Genomic DNA, 13,127 nt, shown 5'->3' on the forward strand with positions numbered 1-13,127 from the left:
AAGGGGACTGCAGACTGCACACGCCCCTGGCAGCGAGGCCATCTGTGCTTCATGACCTACTTGTGGCTGTGAAACAGCAGCAGGCTGCAGCTGGAGCCAAAGCTTTAACTGCGGTGGTGGGGCCAGCAAGGGACAGCCCAAGGAACTCTGCACTTCTCTTAATACTGCAATTTAAGACCTCAGCCCCTGGTCTTCTAGGCCTGCAGGATAACATGCATGTGTGTTAGCCCTAACAGTAACAGTAAGCTGAACTCACAGATTTAACCTAACAGCAAAACAACCTTGAATAGTAAACCATTCTGCTCTCCCTCCCCAAACCACTGCATATAAGAAATTTTTATATATAATATACAGATCCATACTTTTTGCTAACAATTGCCTGAAGTTAGTTTCCTCTCATGTTTTATTTCTACTGCTTTCTGTTTTACACCTCACATCACCCTTGCTCTTGCTTTTCACTGTCTTCAACTACTGTGTCACTTTTAGTGTTTTCACTAATTTCAATTTGTTGTTCAAACTCCAAACAAGCCACCCTCACTTTCACCAACCATAGCATGCAAAGCAGCAATTCTTTTGCCACAACTTCTGCATTTACCCAATTCTCTGAGGAAATGTGTTGTGCTAAGCTTTAGTTTCCCTGTGGGGACTAGAGCTTGAGCCCTTGACTTAGAGCTGGTCTGAGAAGAGCTTCCATATGATCTTTAGAAGACCTGTTCCCTACACCTCAAGAATCTAAAGCTGGGACTTCCTTGCTGCTGGGCTGACAAGATCATGATTTATTTCTCTGATGGAGATCCCCACTACTAGTAATAGATGCTGTTTGAATACACTGAAGAGGAACACTCCAATTGCTGAATAAACCATTAGCAAAAAGCCTTTGTCGGTACTCTGTACTGATTACAAGTACTTATTAAACTTTTCTATACATCTTTTGGGGTATGAGCAAGAAGGATCTGAAAGAATAATTTTAATTCAGGATTATTCTCCTTTCAGGATAACACAGTACATCTGTATTTAGGCATTGCTGATGACACATCAAAAGTTCTGCTATTTCAGCACTGAATTTGGAATTCATTTCACCCTGGATGTATCCTGTGATCTCAACTGCCAGACTACAATAAGAACAGCTCGGATTTTGGGACATGATGGGTTTTAAAACTTTCAGCTCACATTTGCCTGTCCACCTGCCACATATCCCTATCAATATTGTTATGCCTTAATAAATACTTGTTCTGTGTTTGATAAACCACTGTGAGAAGCTCCTGCCTACGCTTGGGCTGCAGCACTTTAGGAGACCATGCTCAAAACTACATTTATTTCAACTGTTAGCCGAAACATCACAAAATCTGTCATCAGGCTCTCTGCAATGGTTGTTATCATTAGCCTTTCTATTGTCCTTTGAGTGCTTATCAGCAGCAATCCTACACGTAAGAGTGGTAGAATTAATGCTAGCCAGGAAAATATCTTATCTAGAAACTGGTACTTCCTAAGAGCAGAACTACTGTTTAATTTGGCAAGAAACCAAAGCATATCCAGGGTGCTGCATGACAGGCTGTTATGACCAACAGTGCTGCAGTATTTCACTGTCTCATGTTGGATTCTGATGAGCACTGCAGAAAATTAAATCTAAAGACAAAAGAGTGAATTTGAGTGTCACAGGAACAAACAGTCTGAATACCAAAAAAAAAGCCAACTCTCACCCTCATATGCCATATAATTATTTAATTATCTACTTTACCTCCAATGGAGGCAGTTAATCCACTGTTGATGTTAACTCAGCCAGGCACATGAAGGCTGCAGAACACTTCCAATTTTACCCTTACATAACACTTATCCTACAATCACTGGGACCCACTACAGCTATTAATAAAAACAATGTGCAAAACAAGATTAAAGCACTTACCACCTACATAAAAAGTCAGATATTAGACAGCACTTTGCAAAACAGAAACTTCACCCTCCAGAGTTTCAGAGCCTTAGGAGAAACTCAGCAAACTCCATCACTGTCAGGCCATAGGCAGAACCAGTTTTACAGGCTGAAGGCAAATGCTCATATGTCAACCTCAAAATACCAATAACAGGTACTGACAGTAACACTGGAATACAGATGTTGTACTTGTTGACAAGTAAGATGAAGTTACTCTGTCACTGCTCACATTGAGCTGCAAATATGGTCAGTTGTGAGCTCCTGCCTCACACCAATCTTAAATTAGAAACACTTCACAAGGAATCAGGGCCCAGACTGAAGGACAGATGCTCTGCTCACTGAGCTAACACAAATGTCATTAATTACGTGGAGCATAAACAGAGCTGAAAGATGTACCAAGGCCCCAGTAACTACTGAGGTTGAAAATGAGTACTGATTTCCAAATTCTAATGCTATGGATACAACAACCCAGTCCTCTGTCAGGGGCTGGTAGCATGTAGGGGTACCAATAAGCTCGGTACCATAACACTTCATCAGAATTATCAATTAAGAAAAAAAATGAGTCTTGACTTAGGTGGATGAGCCACCTTGACTTAACCTGGAAAAGAACACTTAGAATCATAGAATCACAGAATGGTTTGAGTTGGAAAAGATCTTAAAAGCTCATTTCATTCCACCCTCTGCCATGGGGACACCTTCCACTAGACAAGATTGCTCCAAGCCCATCCAATCTGCCCTTGAGCACTTGCAGGGACAGGGCAGCCAGAGCTTCCCTGGGCAGCCTGTATACACTGTACGTGTTCAATAAATAGAGCCAAAATCATCCCCCCCAACTATAACGTAACTGCTTACAATATTTTGCAATGCATCTTGTACCGTTTTCATTTTATGGGGGGAAAATACAGGTAGATAGAAAAAACAAAGTTTTAGACCCCTGAAATGCAAACACGTTACTGTTGTTACTATCTTAACACGCAGTAGGGTGGGAAGCCCAGAGAGTCCAAAGAGCCGAGCACAAGCTCACCCAGCCGAGTTGCGAGCGGCCTCCCCCCACCAACAGCCCTTCCTCGGCACAGCCCAGCCCGGCCCCACCACCACAGGCCGGGGCTGCCGCCTCCCCGCCCCACCGAGCAGCCACAGGAGCAGGCAACCGGCCGGAGAGCGCCCACCCCGCCTGCCTCCGCCGGCCCGCCCCGGAGGCGGGCCCGGCAACACGGCCCCCCCCTTCCCTCACGGCGGCGGCGGGGAGACGGGCCGGCAGCGCCAACTGCGCCGCCATGGAGGTGGATGTGGCGGAGGACGAGAAGGCCGGGCCGTCGGCAGGCGAGAAGCGGGAATCCGCTGAACCCGCGCCCATAGGCGGCAGCGGCCACTACGAGCTGCCCTGGTGAGCAGGGGCAGCGGGCGAGGGACTGCGGCCCCCTGAGCCGCCATGGACGCCCGCCGCAGGGAGCGGGGCGGGACGCAGCGCGGGGCGGGCGGGCGGGCGGTGGTTGGTGCAGAGCGCGGAGGCGGGCAGGGCTGTGGGCGCCAGAGCCTGCGAGGGGAGCGCGGGCCGCGCTGCTGGCGGGAAGGCAGCGCCTGTGGCGGCCGCACCCGGCCACGGCCAGACCCGCGTGTTCAGGGCCGTCCCCCGATGCCCGCCGGGGTGCAAGAGCTCAGTCTGGCTCGGAACCGGGGACTCTGCCTGCGCCCTGTGACCTGCCCGGTCTGTTGCCGGGGCTGGGAAGGCAGGAATCACAGAATGGTTTGGATTGGAAGGGACCTTAAAGGCCGTCTTGTTCCAGCCTCCTGCCATGGGCAGAGATACTTTCCACTAGACCAGGTTGCTCCAAGCCCCAGCCTGGCCTTGAACACTTCCAGAAATCAATAGTGAAGAAAATCCCATTGTTTTCCTTTGTAACCCAGAGAAAACTCAGCCCTGCACTGCATTGACTACGGGAGAGCACGCAGGGTGGCTTCTCAGGCTGAGGCACTGAATTCCTGTTTGAGCAATTTTTCCCCTCCTTTTGCTTTTTTATACCAATGGAATAAATATTTACACCATCTGTCCTTCAGTGTGGGCCCTGATTCCTTGGGAAGTGTTTCTTTCAGGGCGGTACAGCTCTGGCACAGGTTGCCCAGAGAAGCTGTAGCTGCCCCATCCCTGGAAGTGTTCAAGGCCAGGTTGGAGCTGAAGCAGCCTGGTCTAGTGGAAGGTGTCCCTGCCCGTGACAGGAGGCTCTGGTGAGATGGCCTTTAAGGTCCTTTCCAAGCCAAACCATTCTGGGATTCTTTGAGTGAATGATTAATGTTGTGGAATGCTGTGCTTAGCAGTGAGGGAGACCCTGCAGCACTTGCAGTAAAGACATGTCCAGTCATCTTTGTCCCGTGCTCTCTTAACATAATCCTCCTTGTCCATCAGTCTAAAGCACTATTAAAGCGTTATTAGATGTGGTGAAGTGTGTGGAGTTTTACTTTTACAGGGTGGAAAAATACAGACCCATGAAACTGTCTGAAATAGTTGGAAATGAAGATACTGTGAGCAGGTTGGAGGTGTGTAGCTGTTCCTGTGTCTTTTTTCTTTATTTCTATATATCTATATTTCTTTATAGGTCCACAGGCCAGTAAAAACACTGTTGTATTTTTACATACATACTTGAGTACGTGTAAGAAAGCTTCCTGATTTACTTAAAAAATTCCAAGTTTTACATAATATTTGAGTGGTGTGTAAGGAAATATGCCTTGTTCAATTGGAATGTTTAAATTGGCTATTTGATACAGTTTAGATAATTTGTAGCTGTTATAATAATATTGTTTCAATTAATAAACATAATTCGTATAACAACAGAAAGATTTTTTTTTTTTTTAAAGAAATGTTTGCTGTATCAGTTATTCCCTGAAAGTGTCAAAGGCAATGTTGGATGGGGCTTGGAGCAACCTGGTCTAGTGGAAGATGTCCCTGTCCATGGCAGGGGATTGGAATGAGATGGGCTTTAAGGTCCCTTCCAATTCCAGCTATTCCAGGATTCTATAATTCTATGACAAATTAATCTGTGAACACAGTATTTGTTAACAGAAAGATTATACTAGCAAGTGTATAATTAAAACAGATGCAAAGGAAAGGCAAGAGTACTAAAGACCTGTGGCATGAAGTCCTTTTAAATATTTCTATATTATTCTAGGGGCTGATTTCTAACAGTTCAGTTAAAAAAACCAACATATAAAAGCACCAGGGTTCAAAAAATGGAAACAGGAGGGGGAAAAAAAGAAGCATGTTTCTGATGCTTAAAATAGAACAGAATTGAAACTGCTTGTTCATGTTATTTTCTTACATAATTTCTTATTATCATTCTTTCTTAGGTCTTTGCAAAAGAGGGGAATGTACCAAATATTATAATTGCTGTGAGTATTGCTGTGTTATGCTGTATTTCAGTGTTAGTCCTGGATTTGAAATCTAGCCAGGATGGCCTCCCAGTACAGACCAGCTTTGTGCCTGAGTGTACTGGTGAGGGAGAGATGTTGGTTGTGTGGTCTTGGAGCAATGTTCTTGGCAGAACACACAGAGAAACAAGTTTAACTCTGCCTCAGGTGCCTGCTGAAACACATCCTGTGCTTCTCCCTGCAGCATACGTCCTCTGTTAGGAGCAGAATGCTGAGCTCAGGCACAGCTTCCAGGCTGATGTTTTCTCTGCAGTTCCTCTGTTGCAGCCTTCTTTCATGACCGAGGAGATTTGTAGAGAGCACAGCTTAGACAATTGCATTAAACTTATCAGCAGTTGCTGCACTGTCACATTTTTAGGGCCCTCCAGGAACAGGTAAAACCACCAGTATCCTGTGCCTGGCTCGTGCTCTGCTTGGTCCTGCATTAAAGGATGCTGTTCTGGAGCTGAATGCCTCAAATGACAGGTGAGAATGAATAAATCTTACCAAATTTTTAATGAAAAAGCAAGTTTCCATTTCTGTTTTTAAACCCAGGCCCGTTTCATAGGCTTAATGCTATAGTAAAACCTCTAAGACTTATTTTAGTGCAGTCTTTCCAACTAGTTAGGTAATCTTTGGTGTTCACCCATCAACACAGATATTATTTCTTGATGTTTTATAAACTTTATAGATACTTTCATTAATGAAAATATAAACAGGTCAAGTGCAGAATCCATAATGGTACTTTTTTCTCAAATTTATTTGAAAGAGTTAAGCTTCCCACTGCATTCATGAGGATCCTAAGAATGAAATGTGAACAAGTTGTTTATACTGAAACTCTTCAGTGCTTAGAGGGAGAGAAATTAGGACTATAAGGGCAGTTGATTAAAATGTAGGATCAGGGTGTTAGGTGTGTAGGGGACACTGACTGTACTCTTAGGATCTAATGGGCACTAGAGGCTGACTATGTTTCTCAGCACTAAGGGCTGATTACATTTCCCAATTTCTGTTCAGACCCATCCTGAAGTATTCTGACATTTCCTGGTGGGTTGTCTGAGCACAATACACTTTACCTACCTCTGTTAGTATCAGTTATAGAAGAACTACAGAATCACAACATTCTTTTTCTGAACAGAACAAAAAAGTAAAATCCTTTCTTAATAAAAGTAGGTCTTTGCACTGACAGCCATGTTGTGCTGATATGATTCAGTCTATCCAGCTGTTTTTCTTAAACTCTCCTGAGCTACAGCTGGGGCTGTGGATGGAGCTGCGGGAAGAACTGGCAAAGCAATCTTAAATGCTTCTGCTGTTATTTATTACCCTTTCCTTGTGCCAAACAAAGTCATTTTGTGGTGGTACTGCAAGTAAGGTTACTGATTTTGTGTATATTTGTGTTGCTACTTTAAATTACTTTCTTCAAGACCCCCTAAAGCAAGGATTGTTAGTGTTTGAATCCGAATCAGTTGGACAGTCTGGCTTACAGCATGGTTCCACAGCAGTTGCACTGAAACAGCTGAAGGGGCAGGAACAAACAGTGGAAGAACCAGGAGCACTTCTGCTGTAGCTGCTGGAAAAAAATCTATTCTGTATTTTCACCCCACATCTCATGAATCAATTGAATTATTGTTCCAGAGGCATTGATGTTGTAAGAAACAAAATCAAAATGTTTGCCCAGCAAAAGGTCACACTTCCAAAAGGTCGGCATAAAATAATCATCCTTGATGAAGCAGACAGGTATGTTGCTTTTCATGACCTCAGCTACTGTGTGAAATGTGCCACATCTCTCCTGTCTGTAGAGCTCCAATCTTGGACAGTATTGAGTGTTTCTATCAAGCTGTGCAAAACAATTTGTTAGGAAATTAATATGGATTGAACAGTGATTTTATGGGAGTACTCACAGCAAGCAGAGGTTATTGCTTCAAAAGAGATGCTGAATATTGACGTGGAGTGCTCTGGATATGAAACAGCACCTTTCAGTTTGCTGGAAGGATGCCCCATCCCTGGAACTGTTCAAGGTCAGGTTGGATAGGGCTTGGAGCAACCTGGTCTAGTGGAAGGTGTCCCTGTCCATGGCAGGGGGTTGGAACTGGATGAGCTTTAAGGTCCCTTCCAACCCAAACCATTCTGGGATTCTGGGATTCTGGGATTCCTTCTCTTTGAAGAGTTTGGCTCATATAGAGAATTTCACTGGATGAAAATGGAACATTCTCCTCCTCCACCTTATGCAGGTGGTGTATTAATATTCTTAGCAGTGTTCTTCAGAGCATTAATGATTTCATTTTGCATGTCATGGATGTCAGTTTGCATGTTTTGGAGGTCTCAGTGACATTGCAGACTTTGTTCACATGACTAGAAAAAGCTGCTTAGTTTATCAAACGAGAGTATTAAGTCATTTACAAAGCACAGCTTAGTATCAGTAAACTCTGAAGCTTGTATGAAAATAGTTCTTAGGCTGCACTTAGGAGTGAGCGAAGGGCAAAATCTGTCCTAACTCCTTGTCTCCCCCCAGCATGACAGATGGAGCACAGCAAGCACTGAGAAGAACAATGGAAATTTATTCCAAAACAACACGCTTCGCACTTGCGTGCAATGCCTCTGACAAAATCATAGGTAAGTGCTGCTGGTTCCTGGGTGTTCTTGTCATATGTTCTCCATACTGTTGGCTAACTTCCAAGGCAGCTTCCAGAAATACCTTGGACCAGCTTGTTGCAAGAAAGCATAGTACTTCTGAAAAATCAAGCCACTTGTAGTTCAGCTGAGAGTTTATTTGTATAGCCAGGGAACCCTTTGAGCAGCCATTTTTAATGGATAGTGCCATATGTGACTGCAGAAGCTTTGGGCTTAATCTGCATCCCACTCTGCTACAGTTTAAGATGTTTGATGTATTGTTTACTGGGTACCCTTTTTGTCCTTTCTGAATCATAATCTTAAAGTTTGCCTAGAGGTGAACACATTGCAGACCTTTAGAGTTCCCTTGATAAAATAACGTGATAAACATCTATATTCAGAAATCCAGGAGAACAGAGGAAGCTGAGCTTTGTATATGTTTCCACATAACTGGAAAAACTCCAGTAGCACATTTGGGCTCAAGGGAAGGACCATAACAATTGTGTGTGCTGAAGGAGAGGCTGTGTTCTGCTTGGAGCTCACATACCAGTTTTCTTTAAAAGATGTAAGAACTGTTGGAAACTGAAATGAAGACATATGTTTCATTGTGGGGTTTTTTGAGAAAAAGGGAGAAGCTAATTACACATCTCTGTCCTCAGAACCTATACAGTCTCGGTGTGCAGTGCTGCGTTACACCAAGCTGACAGATGCACAAATCCTTGCCAGGCTACTGAAAATTGTTGAGAAAGAGGATGTATCATATACAGATGATGGACTAGAAGCCATTATCTTCACAGCCCAAGGTGATATGAGACAGGTAAGAGGAGAAAGACACTGAAACAAAGGCTTCTATTTAAAGCAAAAAACTTCTCAATTGCAGCTCTCAAGGATTTCTCTCTGGAGAGGTAAAGCAATGGGGATGTGACTTATGGTCCAAGAGTAACTAAACTGTTTGGTTTTGTGAGGGCTTAAAATGCTTATTAAAAGTGAGTTGGTGGGAAGTGGATACCAAATTTGTGGGAGGAAATAAAGTCAGCAGAAATTTGTGATTTTTTTCTGTTGTTTAATTGCAAACTGCTTATTTGGCATCATTTCCTGAAGTGCATTTCATCCTGGGGAGAGGAGTGAGAAGTAGAGCACTTCAGAAAATAAATAGTGTCTTATTTTTTCTTTCACAGGCATTAAACAACCTACAATCCACATACTCTGGATTTGGCTTTATAAACAGTGAAAATGTCTTTAAGGTCAGTAATAGCTGAAAACAGTTTTGCCAGAAGTTTAGCCCTATGGCTGTGTGAGATTCCATTAGACACATAAGCCTTTTTGCTAGTTTGGAGACAGCCCTGTGTATGCAGCAGTTACAGCATTAGACTTTAAAAAGCCCATATGCCTTTTGAAAAGATGTCCCTAATGGCACATCTGAGCCCCTGTGGCTTTGCAGCTCTCTCAAAGCACACAAATCACATAACTGCTGGGAAATTTCAGTGATAACTTGGGAACCTGTACTTGGGTGTTCTCATTTCATGCTGTTGAGTCTGCCATGACAGACTATCTGAAAAGTCAGATTACTTAAAATTTAGTCTGTATTATGGAATATTTCTGATTCAGTACTTCAACTCCATGGAAGCTTGGTGAAAATACCAGAGGTTTAACACAAAGTCTTCTAATATTTTAAGTGTAATATTTCTCTTGGATACAGGTATGTGATGAGCCTCATCCTCTGCTTGTGAAGGAAATGATACAACACTGCATAAATGCAAATATTGATGAAGCATACAAGGTTGGTTTTCATGTCTTGTGTCAGTATAGGAAGACATTATTTCTCTACAAATTTTTTTGTTTGCTTTGAGGAATTCACAGTGTGTGTTGTTTTTTAAGATAAGGGCAATACCACGTAGATGAACTAAATCCCTTTTGTGGGGGAGTTTGTTCAGATAAATAAGCTGACACGTAAAAAAGGAAGCTGTAGTGAAATTACTTGCTAGATGCTTGAGGTTAAATCAGCTGATAAATAGTACATGCAATTTCAGTTATATACAGCTGTTCCAAAAGTCAGTATCTTGACTCACCTGGCAGATAAATGGGGGATTTTTCCTGCCTGCACAGATTCTTGCTCACCTGTGGCGACTTGGATACTCTCCAGAAGATGTCATTGGCAATATCTTCCGTGTGTGTAAAACCTTTCAAATGCCAGAATATCTGAAACTGGAATTTATCAAGGTTAGTACTAACCCAGCTCCTGATGGGAATCTTTTGGGCCTTTTCAAGAAGAGGATGTGATCAGGGGCAGCCTCAGGGGTTTCCATTTAAAATTTCTTGTATATTAGCACAAAGAAAGTGTTTCTTGACTCATTACAGCTTTCTTTACCACTGCATCATCAGTTTGTGAGTAAGGGTCACTTGAAATTTAGCATCTGAACACCCAGAAGTCACTTTAGTGATCAGCTAAAATTAATAGCAGATGTAATGCTGAATTTTTTATTTATATCAAAATCTCAAATAACTCCTTGAAAATGTTTATCAAGTGCGTACTTGATTCTAGTCCAATAGATAGTAAAATATTAAATTATATTAACAGGGAGTTGACAAATGGTTAAGATGGTGATATGAAATCACTCTTCATATTTGAAGACTGTCCTCATATGTAGGCACCTTGCTTCTTACAAAGGAAGTGGGGAAGAAAAGGCTTTGATTTTAAAAACAAAAGGCATTTTAGTTGGTTTATAGAGTAGATACATTCTGTGAAGTTAGTGTGACTTGAAGCTGGTCTTTTAGCAGTAAGGGGTATGTTCTATTTAGTCATTAGTAAAATATACACAGACTGGGGGACAAACAGAAGACTTGACAAAGTGTCTGTCACCAGGAAATCGGGTACACTCACATGAAGATAGCAGAAGGTGTGAACTCCCTTTTACAAATGGCTGGGCTGCTGGCCCGGCTGTGCCAGAAGACTGCAGCCCCTGCAGCCAGTTAGGCACCTCCTCGAGCCTGCTGGGAGGAAACCAGATGTTTTTGCAAAAATGATTAATGCTTTTTTATTTAGACCAATAAAGCTCTAAAATTTACTTTAACCTGTGAACTTTTATGTGTTTTATAACCAGGATAGAATGGAGGACTGTGACAGTCCAGAGCAATAAGATCTTTCCAGTGCACTCAGCAAAACTGCTTATGTCCGTGGTGGTGAGACCTAAGCAGGAGAAAGGAAAATGGAACCCTGTTGTTAGGGATTACACTTCAAGCCTGGTCATCAGTGATCTTACCAAGACCAAGAAGGAATTTTTTTGCACAAAATACAGCATTTACTGAAGTTATAATTGAGATACATTGTGCAAGTGCCACTTTGTCCTGTGGGTAGGGAAGGTATTTTCACCAAACATACAGGAGAAATTTTACACATTTCTTAATGGTGCCAATATATTTTGGATATTCTTTTTGTAATCTTTAAATACTTTACTAAATTCTGGGATGCTCTGCATGTGAGGTCCCTTTCCTGTCCCTGCATGTCCAGGTTAGGTAATGGCATAGTTTCAGCCTGCCAAGAAGCTAGAGAATCATGTTTTCCTGTCCAGTTTTGGAAACACCTTGCCAGTGTAGATGGGCAATTAAGTGTGAAGTGCAGAGAGAAAGTAAATATAAATTGAATTTGACCACCTAATATGAGATGTGGGACTTGTGTCTCCAAGCAGATACATCTTAGTATAATTAAGCATGGTCTGGTTACAGCAGTCACACAAAAGAGCAGAGAGTCACAAGTTGCTGGTGTTGCACTTCTGCCCATTTTGTTGATGATTTCCACTCCAAGTGTTCAGTTCCCTACTGCAGCTGTCTTGGTGCCAAATGGATCTTTCCTGGCAGCACCAATTGGCTTCAGCCTGGGGACTGGTCCTGCACTGAGGCAGGGGCTGGGTACACTCTCCCATTCTCTGACAAGCCAAAGGGGTCACAAGTTTCAGCAGCAGGAGCTGGTGGCATCATGACTTTCCCCTCAAGTCTTCCTGCAGCTCCTCTGGCAGAGCCTGCAGACAAACTTTTGTGATTCAATGTGCAGGAGAGCAAGGGTATTGGCAGCTAAAATGCAGGGCGTGCAGCAAACAGCTCTTGGAATAATGGATGTAATGCTCAAAAGTACATTCTTCCTTCACTAGATATATACTGAACTTAGGCTTTGGTTCCCAGCCAGTGAGTTCTCACTATCAGCACAAACTCTATTAAGTACACAACTAATAGTTTAATACTGGGGCTTGAGCTGCTGAGTTCTCTACAGACACAGCATCACAGCTTTTGTCCCTAAAAATTTAAATAAGGTTAATTTTCCTTTGACTGCACATCATAACCAGCCTACTCTGTCTCTACTTTCTCGTTAAATGTGTTCATTGCTGAATGGGGAAGGAAGAGGTGTTATCATGGATGTTTCATAAAGCAGCAAACACTTAGGATGACTCAAGGCCAGTCCTCACCGTGTGGAATGTGCCTGCCTACAGTGGTGGTGCCAGTGGAAGGCTGAGGAACATGGAGGGTCATGGCTCCTGCTCCTACCTGGTTTCAGAGGGTTTCTTCTCAACTATATTCAGTAGCTGCATTTCACAGCTCCAGTTTGGAGCACTCTCCTCTGGGCTAATCATTTCCAGCTCTGCGGGGACATAATCACACTCCCTTTTCTTTAGAAGAGGACAAGTATTGATCCCAGAGGTTACCAACACCTCCTACTCTCCAAAGGTGTTTGTTCCCCCTCTGAGTGCAGAGCCGCTGCTTCCCAGCACTTAGCACAGGCTCCCCAGCTCCATTTCAGAGCTGCACCAGCAGTGCCAGAACTACTTTTCTAAAGCATCTTAAATTGAAAACAGGAAGTGAATTTCTCACTTGACTGCCTACCTAATGTGAGGAGAAGGAGGTGGGCCCAGGGGAGATGTAAGTCTCCTTGTATTAGGTTTAAATGACACTGTGTCTAGCAATTCTGATTGAGCACCAGAAATCCTTGCAAACCTAAAGCCAATCCTGAAAGGACAGCGTGTCAGTGAACACACACATCCGTACTCACTCATGGCAAAGACAAACTGTGAGGTTGTTCAGAGCAAGACTAATAACAGACATTGATGAGAGTTCCTGAAACAGTCCCTGGATACCTTCCAGTGTAATGAGGTGACTGGCTGAGAAGTGCTCCAGAAGCTTTTACAAAGCTAAGGATGGATTT

The 13,127-nt window shown here is 43.2% G+C and overlaps 1 protein-coding gene across 1 annotated transcript; it reads left to right on the plus strand.

The window, feature by feature from the left end:
• The first annotated feature begins 3,146 nt into the window (after positions 1-3,146).
• On the plus strand, positions 3,147-11,007 carry RFC2 (replication factor C subunit 2). Its single transcript, XM_069033465.1, has 11 exons — positions 3,147-3,314; positions 4,393-4,462; positions 5,270-5,311; positions 5,709-5,815; positions 6,962-7,063; positions 7,839-7,939; positions 8,596-8,753; positions 9,115-9,180; positions 9,636-9,716; positions 10,043-10,156; positions 10,800-11,007. The coding sequence occupies exons 1-11, from the start codon at positions 3,205-3,207 to the stop codon at positions 10,908-10,910; spliced, it is 1,062 nt and encodes a 353-aa protein (XP_068889566.1). The 5' UTR covers positions 3,147-3,204; the 3' UTR covers positions 10,911-11,007.
• Positions 11,008-13,127: the final 2,120 nt, after the last annotated feature.

Source organism: Aphelocoma coerulescens, chromosome 19 (genome assembly GCF_041296385.1).
Source record: "Aphelocoma coerulescens isolate FSJ_1873_10779 chromosome 19, UR_Acoe_1.0, whole genome shotgun sequence".
In the NCBI taxonomy this organism is placed as follows: domain Eukaryota; kingdom Metazoa; phylum Chordata; class Aves; order Passeriformes; family Corvidae; genus Aphelocoma; species Aphelocoma coerulescens.